Source organism: Electrophorus electricus, chromosome 22 (genome assembly GCF_041902795.1).
Source record: "Electrophorus electricus isolate QZ-2024a chromosome 22, ASM4190279v1, whole genome shotgun sequence".
In the NCBI taxonomy this organism is placed as follows: Eukaryota; Metazoa; Chordata; class Actinopteri; order Gymnotiformes; family Gymnotidae; genus Electrophorus; species Electrophorus electricus.
Window position 1 is genome coordinate 18,652,763 of NC_137518.1, and position 17,420 is coordinate 18,670,182.

Consider the following 17,420-nt stretch of genomic DNA (forward strand, 5'->3'; position numbering starts at 1 on the left):
GTGCTTTAGCTACTTGACTTGTAATAGGAGTTTGCCTTTGTGGGGAGACCTGAGTCTGTAGTATGTTCAATATGCAATGTCAGAATTGCATTGATCAAACATAAAGCAGCACTGGAATACAGGAAGCAATCACAGATTGTGAGTATGACAAAAAATCCTATGCCTACAAAGTGTTTGATTACTTCCTAAATAAAGACAAGAAAAGAACAAAAAAAAACAAGCCACTGTCAGCAAGAACCATTCACAACTGTATAGTCATGATGGCATGATGCAAACACTAATAAAGGACATAAACACAGGTACTTTTCTCTTCCTTTATATAAGTCTACTGACATTAGCCATTTATCTCATCTTAGTATAATTGCAAGGTATGCTGCAAGTGATATTGGTATATTGCATGAGGAACATCTTGCTGTTTTGTCAATAAAAGAATCAACATGAGAAGGTTTGATCAAGTCTTTTATGGATTTTGCCAAAAAATATAATTTACCAATGGCTAATGGTGTACTGATGGGGCTCCACTGATGGAAAAAAACAAAGGAATTGTGGCACTTCTACATGCACATGAGAAGAGACCCAACCTATAATGATTACATTCTGCATCAGGAGGTGCTCTGTGCTCAAACATCTGCAGAATAACTTAGTGAGGTAATGTCACTGTTCATTCATGTTGTCAACTTTATTGTTTTAAATGATCAACAGTAAAAGCACTGTTAAATGGTAGGCCATGATTTTGGCCTGCTTTTGCACCTGTAGCTTCACTCCCTGTGGACATCACTTGGCATCTAATCCAGTTAGAAAGACTGGGGAATTCAGAAATGCATGCTTAGCAATTAAATCCACTCAACATTTTTCTTGTCAGCAATTAGGTGGCTTCACATTTAATCTCCTGTTATCCTTCAATCATGTTTTTGAAAAGTCTGTGAATGTACTGCTCTTTTCGCATCTTACCTTCCTGGGGTCTCCACTGGAGACAATTTATTGGTTAGCCTATGTGACAATAATAATACTTAATAATAATCCTGTTATACCCTAATATAGCATAATAGTACAAATGTAGGCCTGTTATTTTTTTTAAAGACATATTAAATTGTATTAACTATTATATGGCTCTCAAAGAAAAAAAATCTACAAATATTTGGTATTTATTGCTCTCCAAACTAAAAAGGTTAACAACCCCCAATGCACACCCCCAAATATTTGTTTATACTTGTTTTCACTAGAACTCATAAAGAAAGCCCTGGATAGAAGTAGCTTTTGGAAATAAAGCAGTAATAATATTAACCTATATTATTAAACTATACAGCCCATTTTTATGCATAAATAGATTAGGCCTTTAGTGAATGCGCCTGAAAAAAACTCCAAGAGACGCCGTGATGACATCACTGAAAAAAAATGTCTGACGCTGCGCCCTCTGGTGACGTCACAGCGGTAGGTTTCTGACGGCACGCTGCGGGATTACTGGGCACGTCATCTCAATCCCGCGGGTAGACATGCTCGGAATAAAGAATACCTTGTACTCAGGACTCTATTTGGATACGTCCACGACGCTGAATTCCCGGCTTTTAACGTTCATCGCTTAAGGGGACGTCCGGACAGAGTAGGAAAAGTCACGCTGTTATTGTAAAAGAGACTCGAGGAACAGCGAAGACCAAGTCCGCCTACTGAAACCACTCAGAACACAGATGAAGATGGATTATAAATGAAGAACACGGGCGTTATCAAGCGAAACTGACACGTGCAAATTGCCGTCGTCTGTTTAAAGCAGGTAAACCATAAAACACACATTATTCACTAAGACCTCTGTGCTGTCAACGTGTTCTCCCCGAATTTAAAGGAAAGTGGTCAACAGCGGCAGGGTCTGGGGTCGCTCGGCTCCTGTCTGGAGTGTTGGGAGGTCCGTAGGCGCCGGGACGTGAAGTCCGGTGGACTCCCGTAGTTTGCTCACTCGTGAAGTCAGTTGCACTCCCGTAGTTTGCTCACTCGTGAAGTCCGTTGCACTCCCGTAGTTTGCTCATTCGTGAAGTCCGTTGCACTCCCGTAGTTTGCTCACTTGCTGGCTGGTCGGTAACGGCAACGCGCAGACGAAGGCGAGCGCTGTTGTTGTTGACGAATCGTTGCAGCACGCGAGAAATAAGTAAACCTCGTGTACTTCGATAGGAAAGTTAATGTAGGTAACTAACCTAACGAGCTTGTAGTGAACGACTTAAAGATCTGAAGTAAAGTGACATTTTAGGCGTAGTTCAGTTACGGTATTTGTGGCGTTGTTGGGTGGCCTGACACGCAGCCATTGTGGCTGGTGTTGGTTTGTGAAGGTTTGGTGTGTTTGTAACAGGTCGGGATCTTTATCAGTCCAGTCCTCAGACTTGTTCAAGAGTTCCTGTTCATGCTGTTGTCAAAGAGATAAGGACGAAATCGTGAAAATAATTCGGAATCCACTTCATATGCGAAATAATCACAAGCACCATGTTGACTAGGCCAACCCCTATACACTCCTGCCAAATTAAAAACAGTCTGAACTTTGAAGTGTTTTTGACTTTTTCTGTCTGCTTTGAATCCCTGTTCCCCCGCTAAGGTTCACTCACCTTTTTGTGTACAAACGGATCTGTTATCAGTCCTGATTTAAACCCTTTTATGCCAACTTTGACTGTTTAATGAATGCTAGGCTACAGTATGTCACGGCAATTGGTTTTAAAATGTATATTATTATTATTATTATTATTATTAGTGTTTTTACAAAACTACTAAAAACTATGATATTATTTGATAAGGTTATTAATTTGGAAGGTGTGTGTTCCTGGCTGTAGCCCAATGTAGTGTAATTGGAGAGCCTTGTTTTCAAGTAGGGTCTGTTTACTCAGTAGTTTGTCAGAATAGAAAGAACTGTAACAGACTGAAAAGCTGTTTTAAAACCACTCCCATGAGCACACTAAACAGAACCCCACTAGGAATATGGCTGTGATTCTCCTGCATTAAACACTGTCACTCAAATAAGAAAACAAAATATTTGGTGTCTGAAAGTGAAACACGGTACTTGCAATTCTCTTTCTCTCTCAGCTTCCTGACCAAAGCACAGCTGGATGAAAGGATTAAAGATTCAGTCCTTTGAGTAAAGTTACAGTTCATCATCTTATAAACTATACAATGACAACCCATCACTCCGACAAGCAGATCTGTCTGCCTGTGTGGCTTAAGATCTTAAAGCTTTTCTTAGCATTGGGTAACACCATAGCATTGGAGGCAGGGGGTGTCCTCCCTCCCTCTAATCTAGTGTTTTGTTTTTAACTGTCTGCATGTATCTGTGTGTCTGGTTTGGCAACATGCACAGATTGCCTACCACCATTAATCACGCACCTTCACTGGAGGTCTGAGCAAAAATACAAATATAGTATGGGGGAAAATCACAACTGCACTGCATGAGTTATGGCAGGACTAGTTGGTTGTGGATTCTCTCTTTCATTTCCATTTTCTTTTTTCATTTATGTAATGCTGTATTGGTATGACTGATTTATACATTTGTTCTGAATGGGTGCAAAATGCAGAGTAATACAAATCAAAAAATATATATTACGTACATATTATTATTATTTAACAAAAACACAAAGGTTTACAGAAATAAACAAATAAACCATCTGACAGACCATACCAAAATATGTGTATGGAAAAATGTATCTTATAAAGGAGGCAATTTCTTAAAATTTACATTTGGCAGACACTCCAGAGCAACTTACAATTTACATTATGTTGCAGATGTGGGCTAATGTAGTATTTATATAAAAATTACACAGTCAATATGTCATATAATCTTGTTCAAGAACTCTTATTGGTATAGCATATTACACTTGTCCAGACAGGGGATTGAACTCCAGTTTACCCACCTCTGATAGGCAGTATTGTGACCAACTACACTGTGGTCATTGTCTCAGTTTCTTCTCCAAGTAGAACAGGGAGATTATCTGACTCATAAAGTAAACTGAAAGTATTGTTCATATATTTTTTAAAATGCAGTTCTTTAGGCAATAGAGGGAAAATCTGTTTCATCTTCTCTTTTCATTAGGTCATAGTACCTACACAGAGTTTCCTTTCTTGGTATCCAGATTTAGTGAAGTCTTTCTCTCTCCAGTTCAAGGTTGTGGTCACTTAGTCTAGATTTTGTTAGTTTTTCTTTCATGTTTACAGTGTGGCAGATTGGTGTAATGATTTAAGAGTCTGTAGCATTTTTATTTTGTGTTGTCGATTTACTTAATCATTATATTCTGATTGCATATATACATCTGAATCTTTCCAGTTTGTTTTTACTTTCTATAGAGGTGGAGAATGAGTAGATTTTCTTTCTATCTCTCACTCTACACACCCTGGGCATTCTTCTCTGACTCTTCTGTGACCTATATTGACTGTGTAAGTAATAAACAAACAATGGTTCTGCATTTTAGAAATCACATCAAAAATACTGATGTTTGCCAAACATAACATAGTAATTTAAAAGGTTAAGGGTTTAGGTGACTGCAGTTAAGTTTCTGTAGAGTGTCTTTGAATCTTGTAGTAAAGACTTTAAGGATTGTAGTTAAGGATTTTTGGGGAGAGGGGTATTGAGGCAGCTTTGGGGCTGGTCCCAGGGTTAGTTAAATGTGTTTCCTCACTAGAGTGGAACAGTCTGCTCAAATGCAGGTTAGTCATTTATTTCTAAGGCACCAAATATTTGTTCATTGTCCACAACACCAATTCACATTGTTCCATATTGAAATTATACCAAATCCAGGCTTCTTTAAACCAAAATCCAGCTGGCTCAAATAGAGCCCACTTTAAGGGAATGTGGAGCTATATGGTTAGGGAGTACTGTTGTTTGCAGATTCTGGTGGACAGGAGTTTCAAAGTGTTGCAGTTGCTGGATCATGGTTAGGATAGATCTTTTTAAATTAACAGATCATAATTTTTCTAAAATTGGTGAATTACACAGATGTTAATTTTAAGATTTATTTATTTTTAATGTCTTCCCACCTTCGACACAGTATTTTACATGTGTATTAAAAATGTTTTTTTACAAAAAGTATTACCAGAATATCAGCAGGATAAAAGCAGGTGACTCAATGCTGAGGTCAGTCTGACTCATTCTGAGGCTGCAGGCAGCAGAGGTCATGATGAAAACTTCTCAGTAAACGACTGACCAAACCTTTCCCATCTTGCTGCATTTCCACATCTGAGGCTGAGGTATGTTAGTCATTGTGGCCATTTGTGGTGTTGCCTTGTAAAATAAACTTTTCCACTGATGTAGATGGCAGTGTCTACTCTTTCCCCCCAAAATGTCTCAAAGTAACTTTATTTCTAAATTAATTTCTAACTTCATTTCTGACTTTCTAACTTAAACACTGATGTGTCGGGTTTGGTGATAGGAGATATTATTGACATACTGGTCACACACACCAGCAACAGCAGAACTAGGATACATGCTGTTACTCACACACTCATCTCACACAGTCCAGCAGGACCACAATGTTTGCCGTTACCCACACACTTCAGCAGGAAGTGCAGATGTTACACTCCTCACACACACATCAGCAGGAACAGGGTGTGTGCTGTTACTCACACACACCTCACACACTCTCAAGCAGAGGATGTGTGTCTTGGTGGTTTTATGGCCCTATTACTGACACCTCAATTGTCTAGAACCAAAAGGACGCAACATAAAACAAAAACAAAAACAAAGACGCACTCTATACTGGGTTTTCAGTGATGTATTCTTATTGTTGTGTATGTGTTTTAAATATACTGTATACTGTAAAAAAAACAAAAACAAAAAAAACCCACATCAAACCCAAACAGTAGTATTTCTTCAGGGAAGACTCTACAGCAATGTTTCTGACAATCAAATATATGACTCTCAGTACTCCTTTTGAATCAGTCTGTATCAACTTGAAGCTCCCATTCAAGAAGCATTACAACTAACCACTCGAGGCCCTGTGTATAAAGCCTGTAAAGATTGAGAAAAAGGGTACGTTCAAGCTCAACACCCTATCCCAAAGGAAGAGGGTGTTGCCATGGCAGTGTGGTGACTACTGGCCAAGACACCTCAGGGCACATTACATTTATCTGACACTTTTATACAAAGCAACTTATAGTTATGACTGAGTGAAAACTTGAGGGTTAAGGGCCTTGCTCAGGGACAGCAACTTGGCAGCAGTGGGACTTGAACCAGCAACCTTCTGATTACTAGTCAAGTACCTTAACGACTGAGACACCACTGCCCTTCAGCAGTGCACCACCTCAGAAGTGATACAGTTGATTGTCTCATTGGCCAATCAGGTTCTCCACGCCATAACAACTTGACATCTCTGCATCTGACTGGGTTTCCTATCATGCACCCTTGTGTGGGTAACCTGTAAAACAAAACCTTGAAACACCACAGCACAAAGAACAAACTTGTAATGTCACAAGGACATAACAGTGGTTCATGCTGCCCTCTCTCAGGAGGAAAGGCCACCTCCCTTTCAGGGGGAGAAAGTTCACAGGTTGTCTCCATGGGGTGACCTCTCTGTGTTGTAGTTATTGTATGCTCCCCCCCTAAACACCAGTATTGTCTTAGAAAGACATAAAAATAGAATAGACTGGAATGCTGGTTTATTAGTTCAAGTGGGACCAAGTCCCACAATGTTCCATATATCCGTGTGTGTGTGTGTGTGTGTGTGTGTGTGTGTGTGTGTGTGTGTGTTTGTCTGCATTCCTCCCTGTAGATTAAGATAACTCTTGGCAGCCCTGCTGCCTAATCAGGCTGTATTTAGGGGAGAAGTGAATATGCTCTTTAGCTTAGAAGTGAATATGCTCTTTAGAAGTGAATATGCTCGTTGAAGCAAGTTTGCAGGTTACTGAAGATTTAGGCCTCCTCAATGCTGCGTCAACGCTTGTTAACACGCTATGAATCACACCAGCTGCTGGACAAATAGGAGGAGAAATATAACTACACAGAAAATAGTTAAATGTAAAGATTTGCAAGCTTCACATGTCTTTGTGAATAGTTTATGAGCTTTTTGAAATTGCTTGCTCTTCTTTTATCACCCAGATTGCAGTGATTGTGTGTGTGTGTGTGTGTGTGTTGGTGTCTGTATGCATGAGTGTATCTGTGTGTGATTGTGTCTGTACTTGCGTGTGTCTGTGCCCTCTGAGCATATATGCATGTCTGTGCATGCTTATTGTGTGCTGTGTATATGAGTACGACAGTGTGTGGGAGAGGTCACAGATGATAGCTGATATTGAGAAAGGCCTTCACTCCTTGCAGGGCCACTTTAGCAGGTGCCAACATCCCAGAGATGGAAGCCCTCCCCCACCGAAACAGGTCGCCTCTCAACCAACAGCGCAAACTTAACCCTAAATTCATTTGCAGCAGATAACTGATGGTGCTATAATTTACCATCAGTTATGATTGGACATGATTCTGTTTTTTAATAATATTGTATTTCATAGGAGCATTTTAATTCATGTGCTAAATCAACTCCAACCAAAGATTCATGTTCCACAAAGCCAGTGTTTCCATTCCAGTCTGGTCGTACCAGTCATTCCTGAGTGCTTCTTGCCTGAGGCTGAATGTTCCTGAGCATGTGGTTTTGTTGTTACTTGAAGCATTTCTGATGACTACAGGCAGTTGTATAACTACAATAACTGTACACAAGCTTAGACCACTACTGCTAGTGAATTTACACATACACACACTGCTACTGAATCTCCTCCTACAGTTATTTCAGCCATCTTCTCCAAAAGGCAATGCTGAACTCTCACACACTTTGTGTGCTCTTGGGTAAAATTGTTCAGTTTAATTTTTTTTTCCCTTTTTTAAAAAAATTTTTTTTTATACACATCTGCATGTTGTAATCAGGAGTTTCTCTCTGTCCTGTAGGTGTGCCCTGGCCATGAAATGACTGCAGCAACTGCACTGACATTCAGTACGCACTGGCATGGATGGGACTAAGGCAGCTGTTTTAGTGATGAAGAACACCATTCTCAGGGAAGTGGAAGCAGTGAACAGAGTCTGTCTACAGAAGGGTGATTCATCTCCCTGTCGTAGCCACACCTCCTCAAAGGTAGATCTAGAGGAGGAGAGCCTGGAGTTAGTTCTGTCAGAGCTGGGGACAGGATCTGAACTGGAGGTGGGTGTTGATTTAAATACGGAGGTGAAACTGGGTGTGGCGCCATGCTTGGACACACAGATGGAGCTGGAAGAGAGAAGGAGTTTGGGGAGGAGCTCTCAAGAAGAACCTGCAGACAAGGATGATCAGGAGAACAGCAGAAGTAGCACAAGTGACTCCCATGGCCCTGCTCCCACTAACTGTTCAACAGGTGGGTCAGGGCGGGACGCATAGGAGAAGACACATAATTGGAAGGATGAACAGATGAAATAATACTTGAATAATGCAGGGATAATCGAGTTATTGGATGGCTGAATTAGTTGTTCTCTTCATAAGGTATATTCAGAAAAATGTAAAGGTAAATACAGTTTCAATGCCATTTTGCTATTTACATTTGGCTGCAGATTGGTATTGTCTTGTAGCATTTGTGGCTGTGGTAGAAGTCTGAGTGTATTATCTTGTAGTGTTTGGTAGAAGTTTGTATTGTGAGAAATCTGTGGTGTGGTTCTGAGAGGTAAAAAGCATAACTGGGCTAACTTGCTTTCTGAAAGGGAACACATCTAATTCATCATATACAATTATGTGGGTCTTTGTGTATTAGGAAGAAAATTTGTTAATAAAAAAGTTAATAATTAATAGAATTTTTTTTTTTAAAGAAAAGGAAAAAAGAGTCTAATTTTTTCTGCTCTATTTTTCTGCTCTAACTCCTCTCTTCCAATGGGGTGCTCTGCATTGAAGACCTATTTCAGATCTGCTTGCCTATGAAGATTTTCAGTTTGTCCTTCTAAACTGCACTGTTGTTTTGCAGTGGTACATCTAACTGTCAGTAGGTGGTAGTTTACACAAACCCAGAATGTCCTCTGGGTGTGCTGCCCTTTGATCCACACACAGAAGCCTTCATGCTTAGCTGCCTCTACACAGCACAAAGAAAAGAACCACATGCAGCTCCTAATTACTCACAACAGCTTAGACATTAGCGAATATATCAGACCTGCCATAATGGGATCATTTCACATTTGTTGTTCAATGAACACTCCAGTTTTAGCCTAATTTTTCTCACTCATATAGTTATATTGAGATCACCTTTTTCTTTGATAAAACAAACTCTGAGAGGAGAGAGAGAGAGAGAGAGAGAGAGAGAGTGTGTGTGTGTGTGTGTGTGTGTGTGTGTGTGTGTGTGTGTGTGTGTGTGTGTGTGTGTGTGTGCGTGCGTGCGTGCTTACATGTATGCATGTGTGTGATGGTGTTTTTTGAGCAGCGTGACCACTACAGGCAAATGGTGTTTGTTGTTTTGATGGAATCTGAGTCTAGTGCAAGCCCATGTTGACCTTCATACACACCGACTCCTGCTGTGATTCCCTTCACGTCACTGCCAGCTTTTTAGCTGGACATCACTCTGCTTTGTGTGTTGTGAGCATGGTTTCTTGTGTGCCATGCTGTCTTGCGCACTCGCTCGCTCACTTTCTCTCTCTCTCTCTCTTTTTCTCTCTCTCTCTCTCTCTCTCTCTCTCTCTCTCTCTCACACACACACACACACACACACACACACACACACACACAGAATGCATGGCTTTTGGAATATACATGGAAACGGTACTCATCTGGGTAGGTTGGACTCAGCTGGCCCTCTGTTCCATACCTGCACTGTTTATTTTCGCTACTCTAACATCCACTCAATTCAAACAGGCCTTGTGTTTTCCCTGCTGTAACACAGAATACAGAGAATGCCAGCTGAGGCACATCACTTTCTACTTGTAGAAATGCTAAGAAAGTATTTTTAAGCAGCATGTGGTAGCTTTGATATGGTTTCTGTTTCTTGACTCACTGCTTGAACACACTCCCTTGTAATTTTCTATAGTCAGCTCACCACATGTTCTAGATTGTTCACTATTGGCGTGGTCAGCTAAACTATTTACTATAAGGCAACTCTTCTGATGTTCTAGAATGTTATCCATGTACATAACTGACCTTGTGTTAGAATTTTCTCAGCACTCATGTAATCGCAGGCAGAAACTGTGGAGTAGTGCACAGGAAGCATCTGAGGCTGTAATCACATCACAAACAATCACACACTTGATGATCTCTCATGCATGAATTTTCTTCTGCATGGTGCGGTTTCCTGAATAGGTCACAATGAGTCCTCAGCATCCACAGCTCTTTTGTTTGTGGTTTACTATGACATGAATGTCTGGCTGTGGGATCAAAATGAAGTTCACACAAAGGGTCAGTCTATATAAAGTTGTACACTGTGGAGGATGTCAGAGATGGACAGAACTGTGTTAAATGGGCAGTGGTATCTCAGTGGTTAATGTACTTGACTTGTAATCAGAAGGTCCCAGTTCAAGCCCCACCACTACTAAGTTGCCACTGTTGGGCCCCTGAGCAAGAACCTTGACCCTCAATTGTTCAAGTTCTACTCGGTCATAATTGTAAGTCGCTTTGGAAAAAGGTGTGTCTGCTAAATGCCATAAATTGTGTGTGTCATGCAAGTCCTGTGTTTCTTAGTTTTTTTTTTCCCCCACTGAATTATTAAAATATTCCAAAATAATGAGAATTTAGCCTGTCTGCTAACCAATTAGTAAACAATGACGTGGACCAAACCAACTATTAAATTTGCAGCTAAAAAGCATCCTCTGACTATTAAAGAGTGACAGAAAGGTTTCACTTAGCATATCAGTGCTAGATTCACTGTTTAGATACAAAGCTGGGTCCAGGCATAATGAAGTGTAGCAAGTCTGGTGAACGTCAAATCAGAATTGACATTCCTCCATAATCAAATTCACATTGAGAAACACAGTGGAATTAATGTTGGATAGAAATTGTTGTTTTCTTTCCAAACTAATTGTCCTTAAGAGGAATGGCCTTTTCTATATAATTTCTATGCATCTATTACTAAAGTAGACAACACAGGTGTGTGCCTATGTACCTGAAAAAGGAGGTACATCTGCTTATCTGCTCATCCTAAAAGACAATTTCTTTGCCTGACAAATATACCTGCTGGTTTGATGTTCAAAAATAATATCCTCTATGTGTGTGTGTGTGTGTGTGTGTGTGTGTGTGTGTGTGTGTGTGTGTGTGTGTGTGTGTGTGTGTGTGTGTGTGTGTGTGTGTGTGTGTGTGTGTGTGTGTGTGTGTGTGTTCAGATGTCTCTCAGACACCTACCCAGTTGCTGTCAGAGCAGCTCTTGTTGGGCCGGGATGAGACGTCAGGGCTGAATGTGGAGTGTCGGATTTGCGGTGACCGAGCGTCTGGCTTCCACTATGGAGTACATGCATGTGAGGGCTGCAAGGTGTGGGTGACATCGCCACTATCGTTACTGCAGGGCTCCACATGGTTTCCTGTGCTAGTCCAGGGATGTGCTTTATTTAACTTACAATAGTCTGAAATATCTTAATTTGAGCATGTAGTGGTTATTAATTAGATGAGCAGCATGTGAAAGTACTGTATAGTACATAGGAAAGCAGTTGGAGTGTATAGTGTGTTCTGATGAATAGTACTGAGATAGTGGGTGTTGTCTGCTTTGATACGGCAGTAAACAGCATGTGTATACAGTATGCTGAGACAGAACAGTACATGCTAGGCATACACAGTGTGAGCAGTATTTGAGTATATGAGTGAGCTCTCGTGTCTTGCGCTGCTGCAGGGCTTTTTCCGGCGGACAGTGCGTATGAAACTGGAATATGAGAAATGTGAGCGCAGCTGCAAGATCCAGAAGAAGAGCCGCAATAAGTGTCAGTACTGCCGCTTCCAGAAGTGTTTGATACTGGGAATGTCTCATGACGGTTAGTACCTGAGCCTTTACAGACCTTCATATCTCACACAGACCAGTGTAACACCTCACCATTTAAAGTGCACTACACCATGAGGTTGCTGTTTCACTCTGCAGTTCTTTACTTGTGTGTGCAGGTCATTTAGTAGTTTAGTGACTCACACTCACTGTATCTATTTTAACATCTTTTGTAGTGAACAGAGAGTTTTAAGCATTTACTAGATGGATGGATGTTTATGCACAGGGCCTGTGTGTGTGTGTGTGTCTGTGTGTGTGTGTGTGTGTCTCTCTCTCTTAGCAATCCGTTATGGGCGTATGCCAGAAGCAGAAAAACGGAAGCTGGTAGCCGGGCTGTTGGTGGATGAGACGGGCTCCCAGAATCCAGATGGCTCCAACCTCAAATCGCTTGCAAAGCGTGTTAATAATGCCTACTTAAAGAACATCAACATGACCAAGAAAAAAGCCCGAAGTATCTTAACTGGAAGGACTAGCTCTAGCCCGGTATTACAGCCTAATCAAATACTACACTACAGGCTAGTATAATAGATAGCCAATGCTGGATTTCCAAAAAGGCAGAGTAGCCATTGGCCTACAGGCCCCGCACCATTTAGGGTCCCCACGACAACAGATTAAAAAAAAAAAAAACATATTAGGAGATTATTTCCAAGGGTGGCCCAAAAATTTAAACTTCTTAGGGGTCTCCACAGGGTTTAATTCGGCACTGCAGACAGCCTAGTCAAATATGACACTCCATCCTGGTATAACAGCTTAATCAAATACCACACTCCAACCCAGCATAATAGCCTAATCAAATACCACTCTCCAGTCCAGTATAGCAAATAGTTTAATCAAATACAACACTCCAGCCAGGTATAACAAGCAATCCAGTATATCAAACACAGTCTAATCAAATAACACACTACAGTATAGTAGAAAAAACTGTATAATACAAACAACAACACTCCATCTTGAGAGAACCCAGATAGCCTAATCAAACACTACAGTGATGTAACATGCACTGTGTTCAGCATGGGGGACTATTTATGGGGTATTTGCAGGAGAATATGGCTTATACAGGAGCACTGGACATCAATTATATTGAATTAGACATGCAGTGGCAAGTTAAAGATTGTAGAACTTTGACCATGTGGTGGATGCTGTAACTGTACATGTTGAACACTATTCATATAGTAATGCTGATCTCTGACTGTGTCTCTCTCTTTTTCTTGTTCTCTTTGTGTCTGTCTCTCTCCATCTTAGCCGTTTGTGATCCATGACATGGATTCACTGTGGCAGGCAGAGAATGGCCTGGTGTGGAACCAGCTAGTGAATGGAACTCCACCCCATAAGGAGATTGGTGTACATGTGTTTTATCGATGTCAGTGCACTACAGTAGAGACTGTTCGGGAGCTCACTGAATTCTCCAAATGCATCCCGGGATTTGTAGACCTTTACCTAAATGATCAGGTATAAAACCCTTATACACCTACAGAGGAGGAGAGGTATTAAAGGTAGAAGATTAGGATTTATCAAAGATTTTACTATAAATTTGTGATTAATCTGTGTAGATTTTTTTGCTATGTGGATAATTTCTAATAAATGCTGCAGAATTAAATTATGTTTTTTTATCTAGAGTCTTTCAGGCCTTTTCAAGAAATGTCTAGTCAAGTTTCATGACTACCACTTAGGCCTAAGTTATAGAAACGATCAGAGGCTGCAATATGTTGGTAGATTACTGAGGGTGCACTTCTCCTCCACTCCTCTAGGTGACTCTGTTAAAATATGGGGTGCATGAGGCAATCTTTGCCATGCTGCCATCTCTGATGAACAAGGACGGCCTGCTGGTAGCGAATGGGCAGGGCTTTGTGACGCGGGAGTTCCTGCGAAGTCTGCGAAAGCCCTTTAGTGAGATCATGGAGCCCAAGTTTGAGTTCGCTGTGAAGTTCAATGCCCTGGAGCTTGATGACAGCGACCTTGCACTTTTTGTGGCTGCAGTGATCTTGTGTGGGGGTATGCAGTCAGCATAAGTATTGCACACGCAAAGGACAAACAACATGCACAGAACCACACACACAGACCAAAAGCATTACACACACAGAACACAAGCATTGTAAACATATTCGTATGTGCACAAAAATACACACATAAAGAGCACAAGCATCACACACACATGCTAAGACTTCTCTTTGCCCAGCTACCAAAAAAGATGGTTACAATAATACAACATGCATACAGATTCTGACCTCATAATAACCAACCTTTATCACCGTGTGTCTGCGTATGTGTCTTCGTGCGTGCCTGCGTGCATGTGTGTAGACCGGCCTGGCTTGATGAATATGAAGCAAGTGGAGGACATTCAAGACAGCATCCTACAGGCACTAAAAGAGCACCTACAGGCCACCCACCCCGATGCTACCTACATCTTCCCCAAGCTGCTGCAGAAGATGGCTGACCTGCGGCAGCTGGTCACGGAGAATGTTCAGCTCGTGCAGAAGATCAAGAAGACAGAATCAGAAACCTCCCTTCACCCCCTGCTACAGGAAATTTACAGAGACATGTACTAAACATGCATTTCTCTCTCTCTCTCTCTCTCTCTCTCTCTCTCTCTCTCTCTCTCTCTCTCTCTCTCTCTCTCTCTCTCTCACACACACACACACTCACACACTCACACACACACACACACACTATTGAGACTGATCTTTCCCACACATCTGGCATGTCCAGTTAGTGTAGGTATGTCACTGTGTGTTTGTTTCTGTTTGTGTTGGTGCTGCTTCGCCTCACAGATGGACACTGGACAGTTGTTTAAATCCCAGAGCAAGACTATTTTCTGTCATATTTGAATATATGTTACTGTTTTTGTATGTCAGATATTTTCAGTCTGGGTTTGTGTTGGTCAATCCATTTTCTCAATAGTCTTCATGGAACTATGCATCTATAGAGAGAGCATTTATACTGTGCAAGCAGAGTTCTTAGCATAGTTTAGCCTAGCTTATCTTATTTTACCTTTAGTTTATTATAGTTTATATTTAGCTTAGTGTAGTGTACTGGAGCTTAGACATCTTGCCCCACATGGGCTGCTGGTAGCGGACTAATGTGCTGAAGCTCATGACCTTTCACTGTTTCAGTATGTCATCTCCAGCACAGAGGGCTGTTTTCTCTTTGTGCCTTTGCCTTTACCAGTCACTGCCCTCTGCCGAACATGGAGGCTGCGAAAACATAAGGCTGCAACAAATGGCCTGTGCAGTCAGAATTTTGCTTAATTGCCCATAATTCTCAAAGAAGTGTGGCAGTAACTGAGTGAAGATGAAAACCTATGGGGCTGTATGAGGCTGTGTATGGCCCACCTCAGTAATGAAAAACTGATAATAATTCCCTAAGTCCCCCTCACCTGGGCTGTGTGCTGCAGTGCTTCAGTCAGACCAGGTCTAACCAAGTCTGTAGGACTGAAGACCAAACCACGTCCAGCTGAGTCTGTATTGCAACAAATGCTTCATTGCCGCAGTACAGCAGCTTAGTGGACACATTGTTACAACGAAAAAACCTCATATCTTTATTTTGCTGTCTTTTTGTGATTTTGTTAGTGTGAGGAACGTATGTGAAATAGTGGATAATAAAAATGTGAAGAGAATATGATCACAGGGTCCGAGTCAGGCTGCTCCTTTAATTACTAACCAATTTAGGAAGGTTATTTTGATTACTTTTCCCACTGTATTACTGTTTATATGTGTGACTAGTGTTTCTTTACTACCCTCCATTAGTCATCTTACCCCAAGCTACAGACTCAGCCTCATTCATGTATCCTAACAGATTTTAACAGTGCCCATGTTTGACTGGGCAACTATATAGTGTTGTTAGAAAGTTTATGAACCCTCTATACTTTTCCTGATTTCTACATAACTTTGATATGAAATGTGTCTGAAAATTAGACAGTAAAAACCCAGGTGTACAAATAAAACAGTTCTTTCCTCATTTATTTATTGAGCACAAAGAACCAACATTAAATGCCTAAGTTGAAATATGTGGACCTCTAGGAGTATCAGTTTGACTTAACCCCATACCTAGAGGTCATTGAAATAAGCATTTCAGTCGGTGTCAGTCAAATTTAAAGTTTTGGGTTTTTTGTTGCTTGGGTTGTCTTTGTCTAGGTTTAGGACTGATCACATTACTTGTCAAATTTATGCAGAAATAAATTCTTAAGTGAATTCTGAAATTCTGAAGAAAGTTCACAAACTTTCTAGCGGCATTGTAAGAGGGCCATAGATCATCTGATTTCTGGCTGCATGATGGACAGTGATTCTTTTTGCCCAGCTTCATATTTCTGTGCCGTGACAGAAGTGTGAGGGCTTTTATGTTTTTCAAGTTGCTTTAAATACCTCTGGTCAGATCACTTATCACGGAGGGTCTGAGGTTGGTCATATGTCGGTCAGATACCGTGATTGGAATACTTACTGCTGACTGTTTCTGATGTACCAAAGTCTATTTGCTGAATAAAATACACAATATTTTGCAATAAATAGAGCTTTCACAGTATTATTTATTACAGATGCTTATTGTGACAATGATTAACATATAGATTGGCAAGCCATTTCAAATCTTGCTGTATTTCAAACTTATGGTGGCCCATCCATGTCAAACCAAGCCCAGCCTCTACACCACACAGAGAACACCACATCATTTCTGTGTTTTTGTTTCTACTGAAGTTAAGATTTTGTCTTTTTGGGGGTTTTTTTCTTGGTACTGTGCACATCATGGTCACCATGATTCAAATCAATGTTCAAGGAGGAGTTTATTAAATTTAGTAAAAGTTCAATTACTTAAGTTAAGATTTCCTTAAGAAATGTTGTGGGAGAGAATTGGTGTCAGTTTTATTCCTAGTTATATGTGCAATTGTACTAAATAGAAATCTAAACCTCCAATTATTTCTGCTAGATCAATGTTCTCATATTTAAATCTTATGTTTGACAGATGCTAAAGGGATAATGTTGATATTGTGAGACTGACTCCTGCAGCTGGAGATAAGGTGATATGTTTCAAACTGATGGCAGACTATGCATGCTCACACAACTGGGTGGAACAGAAGCTGGATGACTACAGTATGGTTGTAGTACAGTAAAATATTCTGTGTATCCATGAAGTGAATAGGCTACCTGCCAATATTAGGCTATGAAAAAGGGGGAGATTTTCCTAGTAAAATGCTTTTCATTTATCTTAAATTCATAGCTCACAGTAAAATGTCTCCATGGCTTGCTTGTGTTTTATTAAGTCAAAGTCAAATTTATTTATATAGCACTTTTTACAACTGTCACAAAATGCAGCTGAGATCGGTTGAGCCTTAGTAACATCATGACATCAGGGCAGGTCCAGTTATGAGGATGTGTAAATTGGGTAACTATAATGTGCAAAGATGGACTGGCAGATCTAGCTATGGCAGCACAGCTAAAAGGAAAGAGCCAGAAGGAACCACAGGCATGAGGGCACCCTGGAACATCAGCACTCCACCTCTCAGTCAACAAACTTGGGTAACTAAAGAGAAG

At 40.7% G+C, this 17,420-nt stretch overlaps 1 protein-coding gene across 9 annotated transcripts; it reads left to right on the forward strand.

The window, feature by feature from the left end:
* Positions 1 to 1,441: 1,441 nt before the first annotated feature.
* On the forward strand, positions 1,442 to 16,400 carry pparda (peroxisome proliferator-activated receptor delta a). 9 transcript variants are annotated; one of them, XM_081705051.1, is made up of 10 exons: positions 1,442 to 1,768; positions 3,058 to 4,895; positions 5,049 to 5,208; positions 7,886 to 8,325; positions 11,258 to 11,403; positions 11,758 to 11,896; positions 12,182 to 12,384; positions 13,144 to 13,350; positions 13,650 to 13,893; positions 14,200 to 16,400. In XM_081705051.1, the coding sequence occupies exons 4-10, from the start codon at positions 7,944 to 7,946 to the stop codon at positions 14,445 to 14,447; spliced, it is 1,569 nt and encodes a 522-aa protein (XP_081561177.1). In that variant the 5' UTR covers positions 1,442 to 1,768; positions 3,058 to 4,895; positions 5,049 to 5,208; positions 7,886 to 7,943; the 3' UTR covers positions 14,448 to 16,400. The 9 variants fall into 9 exon arrangements, with proteins under 9 accessions (XP_081561177.1, XP_081561178.1, XP_081561179.1 ...); XM_081705052.1 differs by having other exon boundaries at positions 3,058 to 4,398; XM_081705053.1 differs by lacking the exon at positions 3,058 to 4,895.
* The last annotated feature ends 1,020 nt before the right edge of the window (positions 16,401 to 17,420 follow it).